The sequence below is a fragment of the Prionailurus bengalensis genome, chromosome E4 (assembly GCF_016509475.1).
Source record: "Prionailurus bengalensis isolate Pbe53 chromosome E4, Fcat_Pben_1.1_paternal_pri, whole genome shotgun sequence".
In the NCBI taxonomy this organism is placed as follows: domain Eukaryota; kingdom Metazoa; phylum Chordata; class Mammalia; order Carnivora; family Felidae; genus Prionailurus; species Prionailurus bengalensis.
The window spans coordinates 40938119-40960863 of NC_057360.1; the positions used below are offsets into that span (position 1 = coordinate 40938119).

General features: G+C 54.2%; 1 protein-coding gene across 2 annotated transcripts in view; it reads right to left on the minus strand.

The window, feature by feature from the left end:
* The window catches only part of SYT2 (synaptotagmin 2), a 109029-nt gene that overhangs the window by 6884 nt on the left and 79400 nt on the right, over positions 1-22745 (minus strand). For both annotated transcript variants that reach the window (XM_043568142.1, XM_043568143.1), the window contains exons 2-8: positions 7693-7887; positions 6569-6735; positions 5103-5222; positions 4467-4634; positions 3928-4095; positions 2488-2605; positions 1430-1563 (exon numbers count right to left, since the gene is read on the minus strand). In XM_043568142.1, coding sequence (XP_043424077.1) covers positions 1430-1563; positions 2488-2605; positions 3928-4095; positions 4467-4634; positions 5103-5222; positions 6569-6735; positions 7693-7870 — 1053 coding nt within the window. In that variant the 5' untranslated portion in view covers positions 7871-7887. The remainder of the gene's footprint in view (positions 1-1429; positions 1564-2487; positions 2606-3927; positions 4096-4466; positions 4635-5102; positions 5223-6568; positions 6736-7692; positions 7888-22745) is intronic.

Sequence of the window (22745 nt, forward strand, 5' to 3'; positions counted from 1 at the left end):
TTCTTCAGGCAAGCAACAGGGAGCTCCCAAAGACTCCTGGGAGGAGTGGCATGGATATTTCAGGAAGAGACCCCTCACATCGAGGCGGGAGATTCACTGGAGGAGGACGGGGACTGACAGGTGGGGAGGCCGGCCGGGGGCCGAGGGGGGGAGCTGTGGGGGCTGGGTAGTGAATGCCTGAACCAAGGTGGGGCGGTGGGAATGGAAGCAGGGGCCAGGCTGGAGAGGCACTGAGGGGAGAGAATCAAAAGGACTTGGTGGTCAGTTGGACTGGCCGAGGTGACACTCGGGACCTTTCTTCATCCTGCCCCACAGCCCACTCAGGCTACTCAAGCTCCACCTTTAGGACCAAGCTTGTCCAGGAAGCCTCACCTGTTTCAATGGCCTGTCCCTGCTCCCCCTCGCGACGGTGACGCCCTCGAGAGCAAGGACTATGTCTTCTGCACGTGCTTCTCCAGCACCTAGCCAGTTCCTAGGGAGGCGCTTAGGGAATGCTCAGCAAAGCATGTTGGGTAAATGAGAAAGGAAAAAGGGTAGGGGGTCTAAGACGATGCCGAGGTTTGTCACTTGAAAAGAGAATGCAGACGAAGCAGGTTTGGGGTGTGGGCGGGGGAAGGGGAAGGGGTTTGGGGAAGATCATGATGTTGGCTTTTGGCGTGTCGAACTTGAAACTCCTGGCCAGTACACTTCATGTCTATCAAAGTTTTCCACAAGGACTTCTCTTGGTCTAACATTATCATTGAGATTCCCTTGACACCTTCGCCTCCCAGTCCTGGAGGCAGGGGCGGGGGGCAGGGAGGGAGAGGAAGGGAGGAGGGAGCAGCTCACTCCAAAGAGGGAGGGACCAAGACTCCAAGAGGATCCAGCACCCTGCAATTCCAGAAGGCTCGGTGGGTGTCTGGTCCCGCCACATTCAGATCTCACTCATGCCCCCTCATGGTGAAAAACAGACCTCACCTCCAACACTTACCGAGCTTGCTGGTAGGAGGAAGGAAGGAGACAGTAGAGAAGGGAAGGATGGAGGGGAAGAGGAGAGAGGAAGGGGGCAGAGGGGTACCTGGGAGCAGACCCAGGGGGCAGCAGAAGTGGGAGAAGGCTGGCCAAGGCAGGAAGCGGCTGCACCAGGAGGAGCGGGAAGAGGACGAGGCTATACCCCTACCTCCCCGGCAGCTCCAACCTCACAGGCCCACTGAACGCCCGTGTACCTCGCAGTTCCCAAGGAATGATGGGTAGGATGGCTTGGAGTGGTTCTTGTTCATCTCAGAAAAGGGGGAAGCCCTTTCTGGCAGGGGTCCCGGGAAGGAGGACCCAGGACGGCACCATGAGAGTCAGAGCCCTTCCCACCAGGGCGAGCGAGGTGGCTCGAGGCGTCTGGGTGAGTTCCCTCATGCCCCCACTGCTGTGCCCCCAGGCCCGAAAACCCGAGCACCTGAATCTGCTCGAAGGGGATCTCAAAGCTGAAGGACTCGTTGAAGTAGGGGTTCAGGGTCTTCTTCTTCACCGTCGTCTTCTTCTTCTTGAGCCTCTTCCCATTCTGCATCAGGTGGATCTTCACGTAGGGGTCTGTGCAGGGAGAATCCCGGCCCCGGAAAGGCACCCTTAGTGCCCCACCCTCCCACCGAACGTACTTGCCCGCCTAGAGCACCCACCCCACCAAGGCCAGGCACCCAGCAAGCCCTAAGGCATGGGCCGCTGAGTCCAAAAGCAGCAGAGTAAGCGTCCAGTTCAGGGGCGGCAAAAAGGTCTCGCTTCAAGGACCACCTCGGGCTGATTGTGGCCTCGTGTAACGCCTGGAGCATTACACTGGGGACATTCCTGAGACTAAGTAAGGCCTTGTCTAGAAAGAGTGAGGGGGTCGCTTGGTGATATCTGTCCTACGCAGGGGACAGAGGAGTGCTGAAGGCACCACACACATCTGCCATCCCCGATTCAATCCAATCCTCCTGACCTTGCAGATGAGCAACCGAGGCTCACAGAAGTGATGTGCCCCCAGTCACACAGCGGATCAGTGACAGAGCCGGCAGCCAGCCCCACCAGTTGAAGCCCAGGCACAGGCCTGATTCTCGGGAAAGTGCGTGCTCCGCTGTCCCACCAGAACCCTGTGCTGTGGGCTGGCCCCGCTCCATGTGCTCCCCCACCCCCCAAGTCCCCTTCCAGGGTAGGGCCAGCAGAGCGCCTCCCGGAAAAGTGTTCCGGACTGTGGCACGTGACAGAGGCAAGCTTTCCTACACAAGTTTCTCTGGTCCTTCCCTCCATGGCTTATACTGCCCAGCAGCTCAGAGTGGGGGCAGGGGACCCGTGGAGAAAGGAGGGAAAGTCAGACATCTCTGGCTCCACAGTCCTGGGCTCAGACCCACAGCTTCTCGGAGATATTCTCTGTATCCCAGGGCCGGAAAGTGCTCTTACAACGGGTATGTGAACAGAGAACTCAGGCCAGTGACCGGCTCACTGGTGCCACCCAATGGCAGCCAGAAGTTCTGCATGTACCTGAAAGGCCACCTACGTCCATCTTCTTCAGGTTCTTGGCCTCCAGGATACAGACAGTGAGCTTCCCAGCCGTGGGCACGTAGCGCAGGGAGGTGCAGATGTCGCCCAACTTCTCTGGCTGTCCAGGGGGAAGAGCAGGACCCGGGGTCATCTTAGCCAGCCCACTGCCTCTAGCACGGTGGACCCCCATCTTGTCAAGACTAGCAAGGCGGTGGTGTATCCCCAGCCCTCTCAGTCCCCAGTCCCCACATCTGTGATGTTCGAGAAGGTCGCAGGGCCTCCTGCTGCAGTGCAACAAAGCCCCTGAGAGTGATGCTGCAGGAGCCATGCCCTTAGGAGTGAGGGGAGCAGAGTACAGGCTGTGGGCAGGAATGTGCGAGTGACTTCTGGATGGATCTGGACACACGCGGGGCATGGTCGGGCTCCCACCCCAGGCCAAGGGGAGATGGAAAGGAGGCTGGGCATGGTACCCAAGGGTTCATTTCCAAGGACACTGGGAAAGCGAGTATCTCGGAAGCCTTCCTCCCTGATTACTCCCAACCCTTTCGATAGCCCCCTGTCGACTATTCCACTCGCAGTGTGACCTGTGGTCTTCAAAGCACAGTGTGTCCCTTCTCTTATGTGCTGTCAGTGCAACACCTTCATGGAGATAAGGCAAGGGTTCTTTGTGACCAGTGAGACTCCCACAAAGTCCCACAACAATTTAGCACTGGGGGCAGGACGAAACCTGCTTGACTCCTGGTTTCTAAGAGCTCTGCCCACATCATGCCAGAGTCAAGCTTCTAAGAGACCAGGTCGCTCAGGCCAATATCCCGGCTCAAGTGTGCCAGCCCTGCTTTCACACAGCATGAGCCCCAAGGTAAGGAAGGGTATCTTCAGCGTCCCTTCTCGCCCCCTCCATTACCACCTGGTACTGAGCTGGCCACACAGCAGGGGCTTGGCCAAGACACATGACCGATGCTTGGAAGGAGCAGTGGCTAAAATGGAATATTTGGCACACAGTAGGTGCCCAATAAGTGTTGGGTAAGTGCTTGAAGCCGTAGCAGTTGTTGGGAGGACAAGCCCCCATGCTGAGAATCTTTTAAAATAAATGTGGGCTTTCCTTGTGGGTAAACTGAGGCACGAAGTCACAAACCGGTGGCCCTAAGTGACAGCAGAAACTTAGGAATAAAAATAATAATGGTGTTCTCCTTTACTTGAACACCTACTGGATGCCAGGTGCATTACAGAGATAAGTAATTCTCATCTGCAAAAACACTACAGGAGACAATCCAGATCTAAAGAGATTAAGTGATGTGCCCAGGGTCACACAGGTGGGGTTGTGGAGCTAAGGTCCTAACCCAGTTCACCCAACTCTAAAGCCTACCATCTCCGTCGTGCCAATAGGCGGTAGCCCAGGTGGGCAGCCACACTTATCTTCCACATGGTCTCTGCTCTCACCTCCTCCTTCTCCCCGCCCTGCAGGTCTCTCCACTCCTCGATGGGCTGGCCAAGGTCCACGGTGTTCATAGGCACCTTAACCTCGCCAATGATGTCATGTTTGGAGAAGCGGTCAAAGTCGTAGATGGCCATCACCAGGGTTTTGCCTCCTAGCTCCTGGTATGGCACCTGAAGGGCACAAGCAAGATCAGACAGGGGTCAAAGCCAACTCATGCACCTCCAGAGGCTTCTGTGGGCAGATCCTTTGGTTAGAGCTCTGTTCCTACTACCCTGCAGGACTCCTGGTGAGTCTGTAGAGACAGAGAGAAGACCTCAGGCTCTGGGGGAGCAGACTGGATGGGGGGGAGGGGAATGTCCCAGTCCTACAGGAGGCTGAGCAGTGACCTCACACATAAGCCCACAGTCCAGCCCGCCATTGTTCCAGCCTGAGCTCATTCCAGGGCCTTAGCCACAGCTAAGAACCAAGGAAAGGTCTGTAGAACTCCCAACAGAATTGGGATCAGGGAGGGACGTGGCATTACCCTTCCAGCCCACATCACCTTGAAGGTGAAGGTTTCATTGAAGGCAGGGTTCAATGTCTTCCGATGGACTTTGGTCTCATATTTCTTCTTCTTGTCTGGAAGAAGGAAGACTTTGACATAAGGGTCTGAGGTGCCTCCCATGTCCAGGGCAGGCAATTCAGCAGCCTGCAGAACGCCGACGGTAAGCTGTGGAGAGAGTGAGGGAGGGCCTTGAGTCTCAGGACTGCTCTAACACCAGCCCTGGCCCTAGACCCAGCACCCACCAACTCCCCCCCGACCACCACCAGAGGTGGGCAGCTGGGGATGTGGGAACAGGCTGGTGCTAGAGAGCAAGACTGGTCTCCATCTCCACCCCCAGGAATCTGGAATGACATCAGGAGAAGCAGTAGCTTAAAGGGCAACTGATTTGCCCAAGGTTGGTGGATGCCAATCTGGGCCAGGGAACCTTCTCTAGAGCAGGCTGGTGGCCAAGGCAGAGTCAATGTTCAGGGGTACCTGCCTGCGGTTTCCAGCCCACCCCACTCCATGGAAAGGAGGAATGCCTATGGGCCAAAGTGGGGGTGAGGGCTGTGGGAGTGTGGAGCTGTTTCTATCTCCCTCCCACCCAGCCCTCTGTCCCATCCCCCACTTTGCCGTCAAGCCCCACCCTCACACCTGGTTGGCCTGGAAATCATAGTCCAGGGAAAACTGCAGTTTTCCCAGATTCTCTGGCTCTTTCTCCTCCTCTCCTTCACCTTCTCCCTCAGTCAGGCCTGTCTCTGCATCGTCGTCATCCTGTGAAGGCTGGAGGAAAGGAGGGGCGGGTTAAGAGAGAATGGAGCCACGTGGCCTGGCGCAGGGGCATCAGGAAGCCAGCCCACCTGTGCAGACCCTGACTCAGAGCTCGTGCAGGGCAACAGGAAGGAATGTGGCACTGTGCAGGGGGCTTGATTCTGCACAGCCCCTCAAAGCCCCCAGACAGCCCCTCAGAACCCCAGACCGTGTCTGGAAGACCCAGTTCTGGTTTTGGTGTGCCTCTCTCCCTTCAAGACACAGTGCTATGAGACCAGGTGCTGCACCAATGCTCTAGACTTCTTGAGGTGGGGGAGGGGTGCTTCCCTTGTTAGCTCCTCCCCAAAAGTTCCCCCAGCTCAGGCCCCACCCATTCTAGGCAAGACTTACCAGAAGTGCATTCCAGGAATTCAGGAGCAGGGTGAGTCCCCAGAGGTAAGAAGAGAAGGAAGAAAGTGATGTAAGAAAACATCCTACATCTCAGACCAGCCCCTGAAGTCACAGCCACCTGGTGAGACCAGGTCGGGCTACACCCAGATCATTCTTGGGGGTCCCCCTTCCCTGACTTTGCACTGCAGGCTTCAGGCACACACACACACACACACACACACACACACACACACAGCACTCAAAGGCCATTTTAATCTCTGGTTGACTTCTTGAGATCAGACCCTTCCTGCCATCCTCCATATTGATTCCTTGAGCAAGAGACTTCTCCTAGTCACTCTCAGAACAGATGTGGGCAAAAGAGAAGCACAGAGAAGCCTTTGTAAACTTAAACCTTAAGAAGGAAGCACTTGGGTTTATCAAAGGACTTTTCCAGGCCGATTAACACCCCCAAAACAGGGGTAAATAAACCAAATTATTACATGACAAGAGATGGATTCCCCTTGGCCCTGGTCTTGGTGCCTCAGGACCATTCTTTTACCCCATCTGATTCCCCACCCACCCCAACCAAGTAGGTGCCTCCAGTGAGATTTTGTCCTCTAGTCTCTGGCAGGAAAACACAGGGTCACTCCCATGGTGACTTCCTGGCAGGTTGGAGGGGCTCTCTTTCCAACATTTTGTCCCAATAGCCTCTTTGGCGGGGGAGTCAGTATATTATGCTCTTCCTCTGTCTTTTCAAGGATGCATCCATGATCACACATGAAAAAGCCCCCCCTTTCCACTGTGGGATGGGTAGGCAACATTTTACTAGGGATGTAGCCAATAGGGAGGGTCATGTGGCATTCTAAGGAGGGAAGCCGGTTTGGCTGTAGAACAGCCCAGAAGCCTTTGCTTCACCTTTCAGCACCTGGAATGCCTGGGCTGGGCCCCTCTCAGTTCCCCCCACCACTGTCTTCTCCTACCTGGCCCCCTTTCATGTCCTTCATATTCATGGCATTCTTCATGCCCTTGCCCTTCTCCTTCTTGTTCTTCTTCTTCTTACAGCAGCACTTCTTACAGATACAGAAGCAGCAGGTGAGGAGCAGGAGGCCAGCGACCACAGCAATGGCGATCAGTGCCCAGGGTGGTACTGCCCACAGAGAGGACCCCAGAAGTCAGCAGTGCTCTGCCTTATAGTCCCTGACCCCAAAGCATCAGCAAAGATGGGGAGGAGAGATGAACCCCAATGCCCACACTCTACATTTTTTAACCACACACCCATGAGTGATTTACATGCAACTTGCCTATACTTTGCATGCCTTTTCGTTAATACTTGTTCTCTCCTGAGTCTACCATCCTTATGGATACAGCCTACTAACTGAGAGACAGCAGTCAGGTGTATAACAAGGAAGAACGTCAGTTTGGCTCTATTGGGTTTTGACTCATTTGATCTACGGAAAACTGGCTTATATTGGAAAGAATGGGATGGTCCTTATCTGACCCACGTGTAGGAAGAGCTCCTTTGACCCATTCCTTATGCCCAGGCTTGAGAGGGCTGACCTAAGCCAGAAGGCCAGTTCCTTAAGGACCTAGACAGCTTGGCTTTGCAGAGCTCAAATAAGTGGGGATGGGCCCTGGCTGCTCTCCATGGTCCTGAAGAACCATCTCCCACTGATAGGGCTGCTCCCCTTAATGTCTGGTGACTCCTAAACAGCCACTGCCAAGAATTCAGAAAGCAGGGGTGGGGGGCATATTTTCTGTCTTCCAAACTAAGGTAGTTTCAAAGTGTGACTGGGAAACTTCAACAATGGCTTCTGTTTCCTAATTTTTCATCTTCTTTCGGTTTCATATTTTGACAGTTTTCTAAGTTGTAAGAACTTTCTTCCCCCTTAGGAGACGGGGGCACATAAGCCTCCTTGTTCCCCTTATTAGTGCCGGGCACCCCCCATTCCTGAAGGGGCTCCCCAAATAATCCATCCTGGAATCCAAACATTCAGCCAATCACATCTCAGGGGTGTTCCCCACCCTTCCTCAGCTCTGCCCTGCCCATAAGGCCTTGCACTGACCCTGGCCTTGACCCGCCCTCTCAGCCACCTGGGACACTCACAGGGGATCTTCTGGATTTCATTGAAGAATTTCTCCTTCAGCTTGGCAAACATGTCCTCCTTACTCTCCCCAGCGCCCCCACTCTCGGTAGAGTTGTCTAAGAGCCCAGTTGACATTGTGGCGGTGGTGGTGGCAGGAGCCACAATGGGCTCCTGGTTCCTCTTGAAGATGTTCCTCATGGTGGCAGAGGGGATCACTGCAGATGAGAGGGGATGATGGGAGCAGATGAACAACCCAGAGGTCCAAGTGCAGAAAGCTCTGCCCAAAGGACTGGGGAACACTCTTCAAAAGCTAAAGACTATTAAGAATCCCATTATAATTCAAAGATATTTCTCATAATATTAACATAATATAATAACATAATATTAACAACTGTGGTAAAACAACAATAACAGTTATCATTAAGTTAGTACTTATATGTGCCAGGCACTGTGCATGATCTCCTCTAATCCAAACAACAGCCTAATGTTTGATTATTATTCCCATTTAACAGATATGGAAATGGAGGTTCCCAAGGTCATTTAGATACTTAAGCCAGTCAGCCTGACTCCAAAGCCTGTAAACCTAGTCACTTCCATATATCTCGTTTAAATCCAACTGCACAACTCTAGGAAGGAGGCAATATTCTACTATCAAAGACTCCTTCTCGAGCCTCTCTTTTCCTTAACTTCTTCCATGACCTCACTCTGCCTAGATTCTCTGCGTGTCTCTATCACATTCCGGCTGTCATCATCCCTGCCTCCAATCTACCTCAACATGTCTGGAAAACAGAGGAAAAGAGGTTGAAAGACAAGCCACCCATAATTTTACCATCCAGAGATAACTCGGGTTAGCATTTCATAACAGTAGATTTTCAGAGTGTGTTTTACATATTGAGACCAGATTACATGTAATTCGACATTCTACCTTTTGTTAACATAAGATTTTATCATAAGTCTTTTCCTTTATCACTAAAAATTTCCTTTATTATTGAATAGCTAAATAATACCCATTACATGGAAGTACCATATTTGTTTAATATTCTGCTATTAGACACTTAAATGGTTTCCAAGTTTTTGCTAGTAAAAAATATTACTGTGGTAGCATTCATTTAAGGCAGAGGAGTGGCCTGCTCTGTTAAAAGTGGAGCTATGGGAAGATAGCTCCACAGGCATTGGAGGAGGTGGGGCTGGGGCTGGGGCCCAGGAGGGGGCTGGTTCAACAGACCAGCCAGAGATGACACGGACCCAGATGAGAATAGGAAGGTAGGGGACGGAGGAGAGAGGGCAAATGTGACAGCCATTCATTCATTCATTCATTCAACAAATTTATTGAACTCGTATCATGCTTCCCTTGTGGAACTTACCATAAAGTGGATTAAATAACTGCACATAAGTGAATGTAAGATTGTAATTCTGAGAAATGCCAAAAAGGAGAGATTCTTTGGTATCTTTGGCGGTATGAGTTTATAATGGGGCATATGTGACCTAATCTGGGAGAGAAAAATTGCTTTCCTGAGGAACGGACTGAGACCTGAAGGATACTGGGAAGTATCCAGGTGAGGAAGAGAGGAATAAGCAGCCTAAACATAGAGAACAGCATGTGCAAAGTCCCTGAGGTGGGAAGCAGTGTGATTAGGACAGAACCTTAAAAGGAGACCAGAGTGAAAGGAGCATGGGTCAAAATGGGGCTGGCAGAGTGGGCCAGATTGGCCCAGGCACATAACCTCACAGGCCATGGCAAAGAGTTTTGTCTTTACCCAAAGAGAAATGGGAAGCTGTCAGAGGGTTTTAAGGATGCACGTAATGTGTACAAATTTACATCTTGAAAATTGCACTTCGGTGGCAGTGAGGAAAAGCCTAGAATGCACCATGACTCCAGAGGGAAGGGGAAAGAGTTTAAAACAGTCAATAATGGATGTCTTGTCATCCCCAAGTTCCCATGAAAGATTCTCCAGTGTTCCAGGGGAATCACCAGAGGGGAATGACATACAGCTACTCGGAGGGAACATAGGGCTATTAATAAAGCAGCAGCACAGATCAGTGGCTTTTCCAGGGCCCGGTGCCTGGAAGGCCCTTTTAAATCCACCTCTAACATAAGACATGAGGACAAAGCTGCCCAGATAGCAGGGGAATAACGAAGATGCTTGAGAACGTGGCTCTTGATAAAAGGCAGGTTCAGGGCTGCCTGGGTGGCTCAGGCGGTTAAGCGTCCAACTTCATCTCAGGTCATGATCTCATGGTTCATGAGTTCGAGCCCTGCATCGGGCTCTGTGCTGACAGCTCAGAGCCTGGAGCCTGCTTCGGATTCTGTGTCTCCCTCTCTCTCTGCCCCTCCCCCACTCATGCTCTGTCTCTCTCTGTCTCTCAAAAATAAATAAATGTTTTTTAAAAAGGCAGGTTCAGGGCCATGTGCCCAGAGATGGATGGGGTCTATAGATTCAGGGCCCACCTGCTCAGCTACACATCTAGAAAGTATTTGGGGTCATCCTAAGCTTCTCTCCTGCCATCACCCCCACCTGCAAGGCATCTGCAAATTTCTCAGCTCCACTCGCAATGTTTTCCAAATTCAGCCACTTCCCACCCCTCTACCTGAAGTCTTACAATAGCCACCTATCTGGAAGCTTTCCACTCTCCTCTGCTTAGTCTAATCTCTGCACTGCAGCCAGATCCATTTATTTTAAACCCTCCAATGGCTTCTCATCACACTTAGATAAAATCTCTGCATGGTCTGGCCTCTGGCCCCTGGCTAGCTCCCCAAATGCATTTCCTAACACTTCTGCTCTCAGCCACTCAGCTCCTGCCATGTTGGCCTTCTTGCTGCCAGTCACAGGCTCACCAAACAAACTCACAGCCTTTGCATTTACAGCCTAGACTGTTCTTCCTCCAGAAATATCCTTGATCTCCCGGAGGCACCATCACTCACCTGGCAAAACACCGCTCCTGGAGAAATCCTATTAGGGACTGGGTTTGTGTGGCCCCCCCACCCCCAAATTCATACGTTGAGATCTACTGCTCAACGTGATAGTGTTAGGAGGTGGGACCCGGGAGGTGTCTCGATCATATGGTGGAGCTCACGAATGGGGTTAGTGCCTGAGAAGAATAGGCCAGAGAGCTAGCTGGCTCCTTCTGCCATGTGAGGATGCCAGGAGTCGGCAGTCTGTAACCTGGAAGAGAGCTCTCACCAAAACCCAACGTTGCCAGCACCCCAATCTCAGATTTCCCAGTCTTCAGGGCTGTGAGAAATACGTTTCTGTTGTTGATAAGCCTCCTAGTTTACGGTATTTTGTTATAGCAATCTGAGCTAAGACACCCACTATCAGCTTTTTCCTCTCCATTGCCACCCCCAGAGTGCTAAGCATTGCTGATGAGCATCCTGCATGAGGGCAGCTGGGCACCCCGTAGATTCTCAACACCACCCAGTCCTTCAACCCTGCACAGAAACCTTAATATATGCTCCCCATCAACTCACTCTGCCTTCCTTCACAACGGACACTCCAGACCCTCTGTTTCATAGTCCCGTGGCTTTCCCATGGCTCCAACACCTTGCCTGTCATCATCAGAAGCCATTGAAGAGAAATCTCTGACAACGTCCCACCCTACGCCAAACCACAGACCTTCCTGCATATAAACCGCCCTTTCCTCCTGACCTCCTGTTTCAACTGAGTACTTTCCTCCTATTTAAGACCAATCCCCCCATCTCAGGGGTCCCCTCTGACCTTCTCAGGCCACCTTCTTGATGCATGTGCTTTCTTATCCCCAACTTTTCCCGGTCAACCAGTTTGCTCAGATCTAGTTGACCTATAGCATATTGGGACTGGTAACTGGGTCTCCTAATGCCTGCTCAATGCGATTTTCCTCTAGACCACACAACCTCTCAGATGGTAGAGGACACACTTTTATGAAAAGTTGCTTGTATGCTCAGTAATTATTTTAGAACAGTGAATGTTTTCATCGGAGCCACGACCATATCTTTACGAGTTGGCAGTTATTGAGTGATACAAAACGACTGAAATGTGCAAATAACAAACAAAGACAGGAACAGGAAAGGTTGGGCATCAGAAAGGTTCCCTCTGCTCAGTTCTTCCCATTTTAAAATACCACCAGCCAAGCAATGAAGAGCCTCCCCACCCCTCCTCATTCCCTTCAGGGTCACACTCCACCAATGGTCTCCATTTCCTCGCCCCCAACTCTCTCTCCTCAGCGCCCACACTGTGGCTTCTGCCTCATCACTCCACTGAAGTGGCTCTCTGCACAGTCGCGGGTGACCGCAGGGTCACTCACTAAACCCAGCGGAGCTTTTCGTTTGCTTGTATTTGACTTCTCTCATGTTCACTTCCAACCACTCCTGATGGTCATCATAATTCGGACTCCATCGTTTGCCTCAAGGTTTGCCCCCAGGGCTTCTCTTCCCAGGCCAAGTGTCCCCCTGGGTGACTTCCTTGCACACCCTGGCCTCAGCCACATCCCCGTTCTGATGGCTGCCAAAGCCCGACTCACTCCCGAGCTCCAGGCCCAGAGGTCCAGCTGGGCCCTCGATATACCCATTCCACCCATACTCTGTTTCCTCCTGCTCACCTCCAATCAGTTCTGCAGGTGCCACCAAAGCAATCTGCCTAAAACATGAATCTGATCATGTCACTATGGGTAAAAGCCATCCCAGGGACACAAGCCGCAATCCTGAAGGTGGCCTACCAGGCCCTCGTGTCCTGTATCCAGCATCATCATTTCCTCTTCCCCTGCCCTGAGTCTCAAATACCAACCACACATGGCTTTTTTTCTCTCTTCTAATACAGATGTTCTGCTCCCACCAACACACACGCTACAGGGCCTTGGTACATGCTGTGGCCCACCCCCCAACTTCACTGAGCTAATGCCTGCACGTCTTGCTCGGCTCAGCTCAAACGGCCCCTCCTCCCACTCGTGCCTCCTGCCACCACCGCCCCCAGACTGAGGCCTGATATGTTTTCATAGCTCTGTCCTTACCTGCACAGCACTTACACAGCTTGTGACTGTATTTAAGCAGAGACCACACGTGCGTTGTTTACCGCCGTGGCCCTGGCACAGGGATTGGCGAACTATGACCCACGGGCCCCATGGGGCCCACGGCCGGATTTTTGTAAACAAAGTTATATTGGAACACAGCCACACTCATCCCCTGACACATTCTCTCTGGCTGCTTTTGCACTACAACAACAGAGTCGAGTAGGTGTGACCGACGTTGTATGGCCTGAAAAGCCTCGTGTCTTTACTGTCTGGCCCCTGAAGAAAAATTTTGCTGACCCTGCCCTCGCAGATACCAGACTGTCTGACATATGAGAGGTATTCAGTAAACATATGGTACGTGATGAAAAAAGGAATGAGCGGGACACAGACTCTAGACCACTGGACACGTTATGTCATTTTGCAGATGACACTGGAGCCCGTCCTTCCACGGCCACCCGGTGCGTTAATGCCTAGGACTCGGACTCAGGGCTCTTTCCACAGGCTTGTTAAGGCTCGATCTAGCCGCTCCAAGTCACCAGGCTGGGTCCAGGGCGCTCCCCGTGAGGCCTGGGGAGCATGTGTGTGTGTGCACCCGTGTGTGTGCGTGATGAGACTCCAAAGTCGGCACGAGTGAGTGGCGGTGTCCACGGTTCCGCGAGCCGTCCATCCACCCTCTGCCTTTGCAGCCGGCCTCTCGTGCTACGGGGTCAGGCACATTCCCTTATGAGCCGTTGGACCCTGGATGGTTTCTTTTACCTCTCCAATCTTAGACCGCTGAACTGTCAAACGGAGTCTGCATTCCTAATGCCTTCAGCTGAGGCTAAGGTGAACAGGGATGGTGAGTGCCCTTTCCACGGCCCGAACCTGCCCAGAGCATTGAGAAGTGCTTCTCATCTTTCCAAGGCTGCCCTTTGGGCATTTCTTCTCGGGAGACGCTCCCTCCGATGTGACTCAATGACCCTTATCCCTTAGCTCTTCTGCGTCTTTTCCAGAGTCGAGGGAGTTTAAAAAATGTAAAAAGAGAGAAAGCCGAGCAAGCCCTTTTCCCCCCACCTCAAGACCCCACGGTGCCCTCCAGAGGACCCTCCAAGCTCTTCTGCCCCTCTGAACTACCCTGGGGCCTTCTGCGGCCCGCCATTCTCAGGGGGCCTTTCTATCAGGACAAGGATGATGGGAGGCTCCTAGCCGGTCTTTCCTCTTTCCCTCTTGTCTGTCTCAAGTCTGTTTTCACCCCAGCAGGCAGAGCAGTCCTATTACTAAAACAAAACCCTACAGCGGCTTACTTCCCTCAAAGTACCCAGTCCTCACAGAAGTTTTCAAGGCCCTGCACAGCCAGCCCCGTGCCCTCGCTCCTCCCCCCTGGTTCTCTTCCTTCCCTCCTCTGCCTCGCTGGCCTCCTTCCAGATCTTCACTCATGCCAAGCACACCCTTAACTCAGAGCCTTGGCACCTGCTGTTCCCTCGGCCTGAAACACTCTTCCCTGCAGGCCTCCACACAGCTGTGTGTTCAGCGCAGCGAGGTCATCCGTGATGACCATTTTTGAAAAGGCAAACTCCCACCAACCAATGGCATCTCAGCCCCCCTTTATTTCGTCTTCTGCACAGCACTTATCACCAACAGACACACCACACATTTTATCTGTGTCTCCACTCACTCGACTTTAAGACTCACGAATGTAGGCATTTCTGACGAGCACACAGCGGGCTCTCAAAAAATATCCTCGGGAAATGGATGAGTCGCGCACTCCTCACGTCCGCGATGCCTGGGCTATCGTGCCTCAGACCTCGCGCAATTGTGAATGCTTGTGACATCACCAACCATTTCCTAAGCGTTTCTACAAACGACTTTCGGGGCGCCTGGGTGGCTCAGTCGGTTAAGCATCCGACTTCAGCTCAGGTCACGATCTCGCGGTCTGTGAGTTCGAGCCCCGCGTAGAGCTCTGGGCTGATGTCTCAGAGCCTGGAGCCTGCTTCCGATTCTGTTTCTCCCTCTCTCTCTCTGCCCCTTCCCCCGTTCATGCTCTGTCTCTCTCTGTCTCGAAAATAAATAAACATTAGGGGCGCCTGGGTGGCGCAGTCGGTTAAGCGTCCGACTTCAGCCAGGTCATGATCTCGCGGTCCGTGAGTTCGAGCCCCGCGTCAGGCTCTGGGCTGATGGCTCGGAGCCTGGAGCCTGTTTCCGATTCTGTGTCTCCCTCTCTCTCTGCCCCTCCCCCGTTCATGCTCTGTCTCTCTCTGTCCCAAAAATAAATAAACGTTGAAAAAAAAATTTAAAAAAAATAATAATAAACATTAAAAAAAAATAAAAACGACTTTTATGTTCCCTCTTGGGTAAGCCCAAGGGGTCAGTTTTTTCTTCCCTCCTCAGTCCACCGGAAGCTAAGGAAACAAGCTGTTGAAAACTTGGCACCAGTTCCCAAGACTCCTGCGGAAAACAGAGGCCCAGAGAAGTGAAGTGCCTCATCCAGGGCCACACAGCCCGGGCTGCTGGCAGCGCTGGGGGCAGAATCTAAGTCTCTGGAACCCCGTCCAGTTCCTTCCCCCGCAGCACAGCTGCCTCCTCCGTCTCCAGGACTCTTCCCCACACTAGAATGCAGGCTTCCTGCGTCGGAGCACAGGCAGAGACAAGCACGGCAAGGAGGAAAAGTCAAATCCTCAGGGATTTACAGCTGTCTTGGCCTCTCTGGTGGCTCAGGCTGCAGTCCTGGGGAAGGCAGCCAGCTGGAAGGGTTGAGGATGATAAATGATTTGAGGCTCCAGGGGCTCCCGGCACAGACTGAACTCCTCTGTCTGGTCAGAATCACCCGAGCAGGAAAGCATGAAATGGCATCATCAGGCAGGGACGGCTGCAGGGTGCCGTGACACCAAAACCAGGACACCTGGGAGACAGGCCGGGGGGCTGGGTGGAGGCACCTGTTCTGCGCCTGCAGCGGGAGGAGTCAAGGTCTGAAGGGGGGGAGGGGCCGGGAGACCCAGCAAGGAGCAGACAGGGGAAGGGATGAGGAAGGGTCTCGTTCCTGGGGAGCCCCTGGGAAGCTTGTCGAAGTGCAGACCACGCCCCGCCCCCGCCACGACACCTCACCCTCAAAGCCTCGCTCAGTGGGTTGGAAGTGTGGCCCGGGAACCCGCAGGTTAACAACGAGCACCCTGGCTCACGTTGATGCAGGTGGTCAGTGGCCACGCTGGAAAACGAGGTTCTAAGAAGTCAGAAAGACTTGCCAGGGGAAGCAAAAGTCCAAGACCAGTGGTTGGAAGTAAACTAAGCCTTGAAGGCTCTGTGCACCTGGACAGTGCCCTCCACCTGGCTCCCATCAAAGGCCGCAGAAGGAAACCACAGGTGCGACACAGTAATCAGTTAAGTCTCTGTTCTTGTTCTCGGTTAATCTGTCTGGGAGGGCACCGTTGTGAGCTCCAATTCAGAGACAAGGCACATTCCGCTCAGCTAAGTGCCTGCTGGACAGTCAGCATCAAGACTGGAGCCTAAGTTTGCCTGAGGCCAAGTCTCCTGCTCTCCGGATCCCTATCCCACACCCCCCCCCCCGGGGTGGGGCTGGGGGACAGGCCTCTGGGGTGGCTCAGGAAGGCAGGGTCTCCCCCAGTGAGGAGCAGGGTGGAGCGGAAGCTAGGGAGGTAGCTAGAGCGGAGAGTCCATGCAGGACCTCCTCCCCCAGCCCGCTGGCTGCCATCCACCTGTCTGTCTGTCCAGGGTGGCCACTTGGCTCCTGTGACAGTTCTGGGCGCCCTGGCCTCTGCGTCTCTCCTCAGGGGAAGTCAGTCCCACTCTGGGCTGCAGCCACCACTCACCTAGCCCTCCCCCCCTGCACGTACCCCTCCCCGACGTCCTCCCCCGGCTTTAGGCTTTACCGTCCTCCCTCACCCCTGCACCGTCACTGAGAAAAGCAACGATATGGCCATTTCAACCAAGCTTTGCTGGACACCCTGGCTGTTGGAAGTGGCTGCACCAGGAGGGGCCGGGCTGGGGTGAACAGGGCCAGGAGAGGTGGTGTGTGTGGTCTAAGGATCCTTACACGCTTGGGATCACGCTGGGATCTCTGAGCACTAGCTAGCTGCCTCTGGCCCCCTCTGGCAGGGGGAACGGCCACGTTTGGCCCGGTGGCGGGGCAGGAGGTGGAGGGCTAGTGACGACCTGATTGAATCCTTTATCTTATCCCTTTTTCTCTCTGTCACCATAGGACCAACCCAGAGGAAGAGGCCTGAAGCAGGGCAGGAAGCAGGCCCACCGGTGGGTATTAAAAGAGTCATATGCACCGAGAGCCTTGGGGTACACCCAGGCAGGGCGTCCTAACAAGTGAAAACAGCCTGTGTCTGGAGGCTGCGTCCCCTTGACTCCAAACACCGAGAGGTTGCTCAGAGCCGAGCGGTAATCCTTGTGTCTAAAGGGAGACGCCAGGGGCGCCTGGGTGGCGCAGTCGGTTAAGCGTCCGACTTCAGCCAGGTCACGATCTCGCGGTCCGGGAATTCAAGCCCCGCGTCAGGCTCTGGGCTGATGGCTCAGAGCCTGGAGCCTGTTTCCGATTCTGTGTCTCCCTCTCTCTCTGCCCCTCCCCCCGTTCATGCTCTGTCTCTCTCTGTCCCAAAAATAAATAAACGTTGAAAAAAATTTAAAGGGAGACACCATTGACCATAACCTGTCAGGTAGGATGGAAGGGGGTTAGACTAGTTGCAGAAGGCAGCGTGAGCTGGCCTCCCACCCACTCCCATAAGCTCCCGGATGCTCTGCTTTTAGGACCTTTTCTGCTCGTGGTCAGCTGATGCGGGAGCATCGTGGAGGTGCTCCAGGGCTTTACTCTCTGGGTGCTGATGTGGAATGATCTCAAGAGAATGTTAACCAAAAAATGAATATGCACACGAGTTAAGCATAATATCTGTGGGGAAAGGGGGGAGCTGTGTGTATATACGTGCTGAGATATTCACAGACTGGCTCTGGAAAGACGCACAGGGAGCTGGTGACATTGGCTGTTGCTCCAGGGGAGGGGAGTTGGGAAGTAGTTGGCACATATTTCACTGCGAACCCTTCTGTATTTCTGTGATTTCAAACCACACAAATATATCTGCCTGTCCCCTCCCCCTCCCCGGGGTGCTTCAGAATCAGGAGCCCAGTTCCCAGCCTCACAAGAGAGAGAACAAATGAGGGGCTTATGTAGCTCAGCCAGGAGTCGCCTAACTTGCCCCAGACTGGGAGGCATCATCAAGACATTCCCTGCCTGGCCCAGAGGCCACCCTGCTTCCTCACCCTGCTTCTCCTGTGCCCTAGAATGGGTCAGGAGCTCTAAAGCCCCACACTCGCCTCCAGCTGGCTTCTGGGCTCCACTGATATCCTCCCAGATGAGACTCCCTTCAAAATCAGATTCTTGGGGTTTGGGGCGCCTGGGTGGCTCAGTTGGTTGAGTGCCCGACTTCGGCTCAGGTCATGATCTCACAGTTTGTGGGTTCAAGCCCCGCATCGGGCTCTGTCCTGACAGTTGAGAGCCTGGAGCCTGCTTCGGATTCTGTGTCTCCCTCTCTCTCTGCCCCTCCCCCACTTGTGCTCTGTCTCTCTCAAAAATAAATAAACATTAAAAAAATATTTTTTTAAATCAGATTCTTGGGGCGCCTGGGTGGCCCAGTCTGTTCAGAGTCCAACTCTGGCTCAGGTCATAAGCTAATGGCTTGTGAGTTTGAGCCCCGCATCAGGCTCTCTGCTATCAGTGCAGAGCCTGCTTGGGACCCTCTGTCACCCGCCTCTCTCTGCCCCTCCCCCACTCATGCCTGTGCCCGCTCACTCTCTCTCTCTCTCAAAAATGAATAAACATTTTTTTTTTAAAGTAATTTCTGCCCTTTAAGGAATCTACTCCTGAAATCATTGTTGCACTATATGCTAACTAACTTGGAGGCAAATTAAAAAATAAATTACATAAAAATACCAAAAAAAAGGCAATTTCTGCCCTTTCAACTATCCCAGCACTTCATATCAGATACCACCTTAAAAAAAAAATCGGGGGGCGCCTGGGTGGCTCAGTCGGTTAAACGTCCGACTTCAGCTCAGGTCGTGATCTCGCAGTCCGTGAGTTCGAGCCCCGCGTCGGGCTCTGTGCTGACAGCTCAGAGCCTGGAGCCTGTTTCAGATTCTGTGTCTCTCTCTCTCTCTGACCCTCCCCCGTTCATGCTCTGTCTCTCTCTGTCTCAAAAATAAATACACATTAAAAAAAAAGTTAAAAAAAAAATCGGATTCTGACCCCACAACAAACATGAGTAAGTTTGATCCCCACCCCTCACCAAAAGCACATGTGCATGTGTGTGCGTGTGCACGCACACACGCACACATACACACACACACTCGCTACCAACTGCCACTCCAAACCAAGTCAATATGATCTGGGGACCATACACTTCTGCAGATTATCACACTCAGGCCTGGCCTCCATTAATACAGATAACGGGGAGCTAACTTACTTAATCTCTCCTCATGTTGTAGTTGCGGAAACCAAAGGAATGAGATGGAAATAGGTTAACCAGCAAGATGCCTCTCACCAAAGCTAGCAGGCTAAAAAGATCAATGCCTAAGGGCAAGTGCATCTCTTTGTTTTTTGAACCCATGCTCCAGTCCGACATTTGGTCCCGGGAGGCAGAGGATAAAGTTTTAATGAATTATTTTTCTAGCTCATTGGGAAAATAAATTACCCATGTCTGTGAGCTCCTTGTGTACCAAGGCCTGATGAGCCTTCCCGGGTCGGGCCACATGCACCTGCACTCTGGAACAAGGTTGTCACTGCTGGTAGAGCGAGGCAGGGCCTGCTCTTGACTAGCTCCGGGGCAGCTACCCACTCCAAGGTTCCGGAGAGCTAGAAAAGTCCTGCCCAGTGTCTAACTTCAATCTCTCCCGCTGCAATGACGCTCGTTTTCTTTCTTTTGCCTCTAGGCTGAGATCAGTAAATCCCAGCCCACTGAGAGAAGGCCCTGGGCAGAGGTCACAGCTCTGAAGCACAGGATGTGACGGCCGGGACTGAGTCCTCATTCCAGCACTCAATGGCTGTGCGTGACCTTGGGCCGGTCTGCTGGCACATCCGTAAGTCAACCACCCCACTCTGCTGGCCTGTGATGACGAAGGCAGGGGGCTCCTGTGTGAGGCCCCTGGAACGCTGCAGCCCTGCACACCCCCCCCCCCCACAGGGTACTTGTCTCTGAACCTAGACTCAGCGCGGGGATATTCTTCCGTCACAGATGAATTAAGCCCTGGACTGTGAGCGCTGAGGGCACCCGGCTGACAATGCAGCCCAAACCCCCCATCTGAACAATGAGGAAACAGGCCCCAAAGGGACGTGAGTTATCTCATGTCTCACAAGTATCGTGGCAAGTGGGGGCAGAGTGGTGTGAGCCATCCAGTCCCTGACTCCCTGCTCTTGGTGCCCCCCTCCCTCCACCCCCTGCAAGCCCACGGGTTCCAGTTCATCTTTGGTTAACGACAGCCGATAGCCGGGTGCAGGGGGTGCGGCGGTGGAGGGCAGGGATGCCCCCATCAGGCCAGGCCCCTGGGGTCCCGCTTCCCTCTGCCACCCCAGCCAAGACCCCAGCCAGGACCAGGACAGGGGACCCCCGCGTTGGGGGAAGAGTCCAGACTTCCCGCAGGGAGTGAAGACTATAGCAGCTCACTCCAGCAGGGGGGAAAGCTGCTGAGTCACCTCCGGCGGCCGCTCTTGCCAGCCCAGGACAGCCTACGGGGCCTCCAGCGCTGCCGCTCCAAGGGGTCCCTCTACCCCTAGACCTGCTGCGTTCCCTCCCCCTTCTCCCAAGACTCAGAATCCTGGGCCTTCATCCAGAGCCCCCCACTGCCCAGCACCCGACAGTGTCTCCCAAACCTGTGGGCAGCTCTCCCGGGGCGGAGGAGAGGTCTTCCATGGGTTGGGTGTCAGGATACTTGGGAACAGGCCAGGAAGAGTGGGGGGATCCTGGACGGGTGACTGAGTGGGAATATACACGAAAGCTTAGGGACGAGCAGGGCCCCAGGCTGCCTGGTGTGGAGGGGGTGAAGAGGCCTGCCCCCCAAAGTGTCATGGAGACTTCGAGTGTGCTGTGAGTGTGGGGCACAAGGGCGGGACCCAGGCCAGGGAGGGGGCCGCTGCTTTGTGCAGCACGCGCGGGAAGAGGAGCCCTTGTGGCTCAGCAGTGATGATCTGACACAAATCAATGGGATCCCTGCTGTGCCGCATGTGACGGGCACCGTCCTTTCCAGCACGGTCCCCTGTTATCCTTCGTGGCAAATGCACATCTTCATTTTGAGCTGAAAACCATTAAAAATTGATGCATCTTCTTCCCGACTAAATGTTACAAGCTTTGAACACAGTAGCTCTGCTAAGCACGGCCCCGCTAAGGGAGCCCCGCTAAGGGACCGGGGGTGAGAGGCTCAGGCTGAACGCAAAAGTCTTTTAATTGGAGTGTGTGAGTGTGGAGGTGTGGGGTGAGTGCGTGTGACGTGTTTCTGAGAGTGTCGGAGGGGGTGAGCGTGCGAATGTGAGTGTGTGGTGGGGGTGGTGGGGGTGGCGGGGGACAGAAGGAGCAGGCAGGGGCGGGGAGCCACGGCAGGGTGGCAGGGGCCCTAGGTGGCCCCCCGAGGGAGAAGGTTAGAGACCCAGGAGCCTCCTCCCTGGGGCCTGGCTGACAGGGCTCCTGTCTGTCCAGGAGCCTGCAGCCTGCCACGGCCCCATCTTCGCCCCGGCAGGGAAGTGGGCTCCCCCCAGCCCAGGATGACTGCCTCCTAGGCCCCAGTCAACGCTCACGGCCTGGAAAGGAGGAGGTGGGCAACTGGCAAGGCTCCATTAGCCGAGTGATGAAGCGGAACCGCGGCACGGCCGTGTTTGCTCAGCGGCTGTAAGAGGAGAGAGTTTCTGCCTCTCTCAGGCCCAGGCGACTGGGGCGACAGCAGCCAGTGAGGGAACAGGATAGGGAAGGGGGTGCCGGGAAGGTTCTGCGTGTGTGCACGTGTGTGTTGTGACTGCTAACACACTTGCACGGCACTGTAAACATGTGTCTACACAAGCGAGCAAATGTGTGTGCCACAGAGCCACCTGCAGGGACGTGAGAAGCCCTGGGAAGAGGGAACTGGGGGTGTCAGACCACACCGCTTGTCCAGGAACTGGGGGGTGACATGTGAAGACCCCGTACTTAATAGCGAGCGGGGACAGACTCCAGCGTGGGTCACCTTGAAGGGCCACAGAGCCTCGGAGGCGGGAGAGACGGCAGGCCCCCGGCAACCCCCCGCCCCCCACAGCATCACGGTCACCTCTTGTCAGTCCCCTGCTTCCTGGCGGGGTGTAGGACCCGAAGGAGGCATCAGGAGACCTGGTGCCTCTCCCCTTCGACACTTGCATGCTTTGGAAAGTCCCTTTGCACCTCCCAGAGTGGTCCGGGGACCTTCTGAGATGCTCAGAGACTCAGCCTCTGAGCGTGAGCCTCACGAGGGGTGCCAGTGTGGTGAGGAGAACGTGGACTTTGGAACACGGGCTGAGTTGGAACCTGGTGCCCAGAGCTCAGCAACCCTGGGAGATGGGCTTGGGCTTCAGGTATCATTTCCTCAGCTACAAAGACAGGGCAGGGTGCCTGTCCCCCCAGAGCACCGTGAGAATGAAATCAGTCACAAGGCGCCCTGGACACCTGTGGTTTTTCTCCTCGCTTCTCCTCAGCGGGGCTGGCTGACCGTGGGCACGAGGTCAGACCTCGCGTCCCGGGAAGGAGGCTGCGACACCAGCCAGGAAGCGAGGGGCACTTCGGAGGGCATGAGGCCGGAGAGCCTGAGGCCCCGGGGATTCTCCTCCCAGAGACACTGCACCGCTCCTGCCCGTGCCAGACTTACTTGCGTGAGCGGCTCGGCTCCCTGTGGATGGTGAGGGCTACAGGTGGAACGTGTCTTGTCTGCCTCTGTATTTCCTGCCCGGCCTCACCGGCCCTGAGCCCTAAGCTTGGCAGCAGGGAACTGAGAAGGTGGGGGTCTCACCAGGTAGTGCACCCTCCCCTCCAGCAACCACATCCATCAAGCCCCCCTTCTTCAGAAGGGAGGAGAGAGACACGGAAGCTGGGGGCGTGCCTGTCAAGGCCAG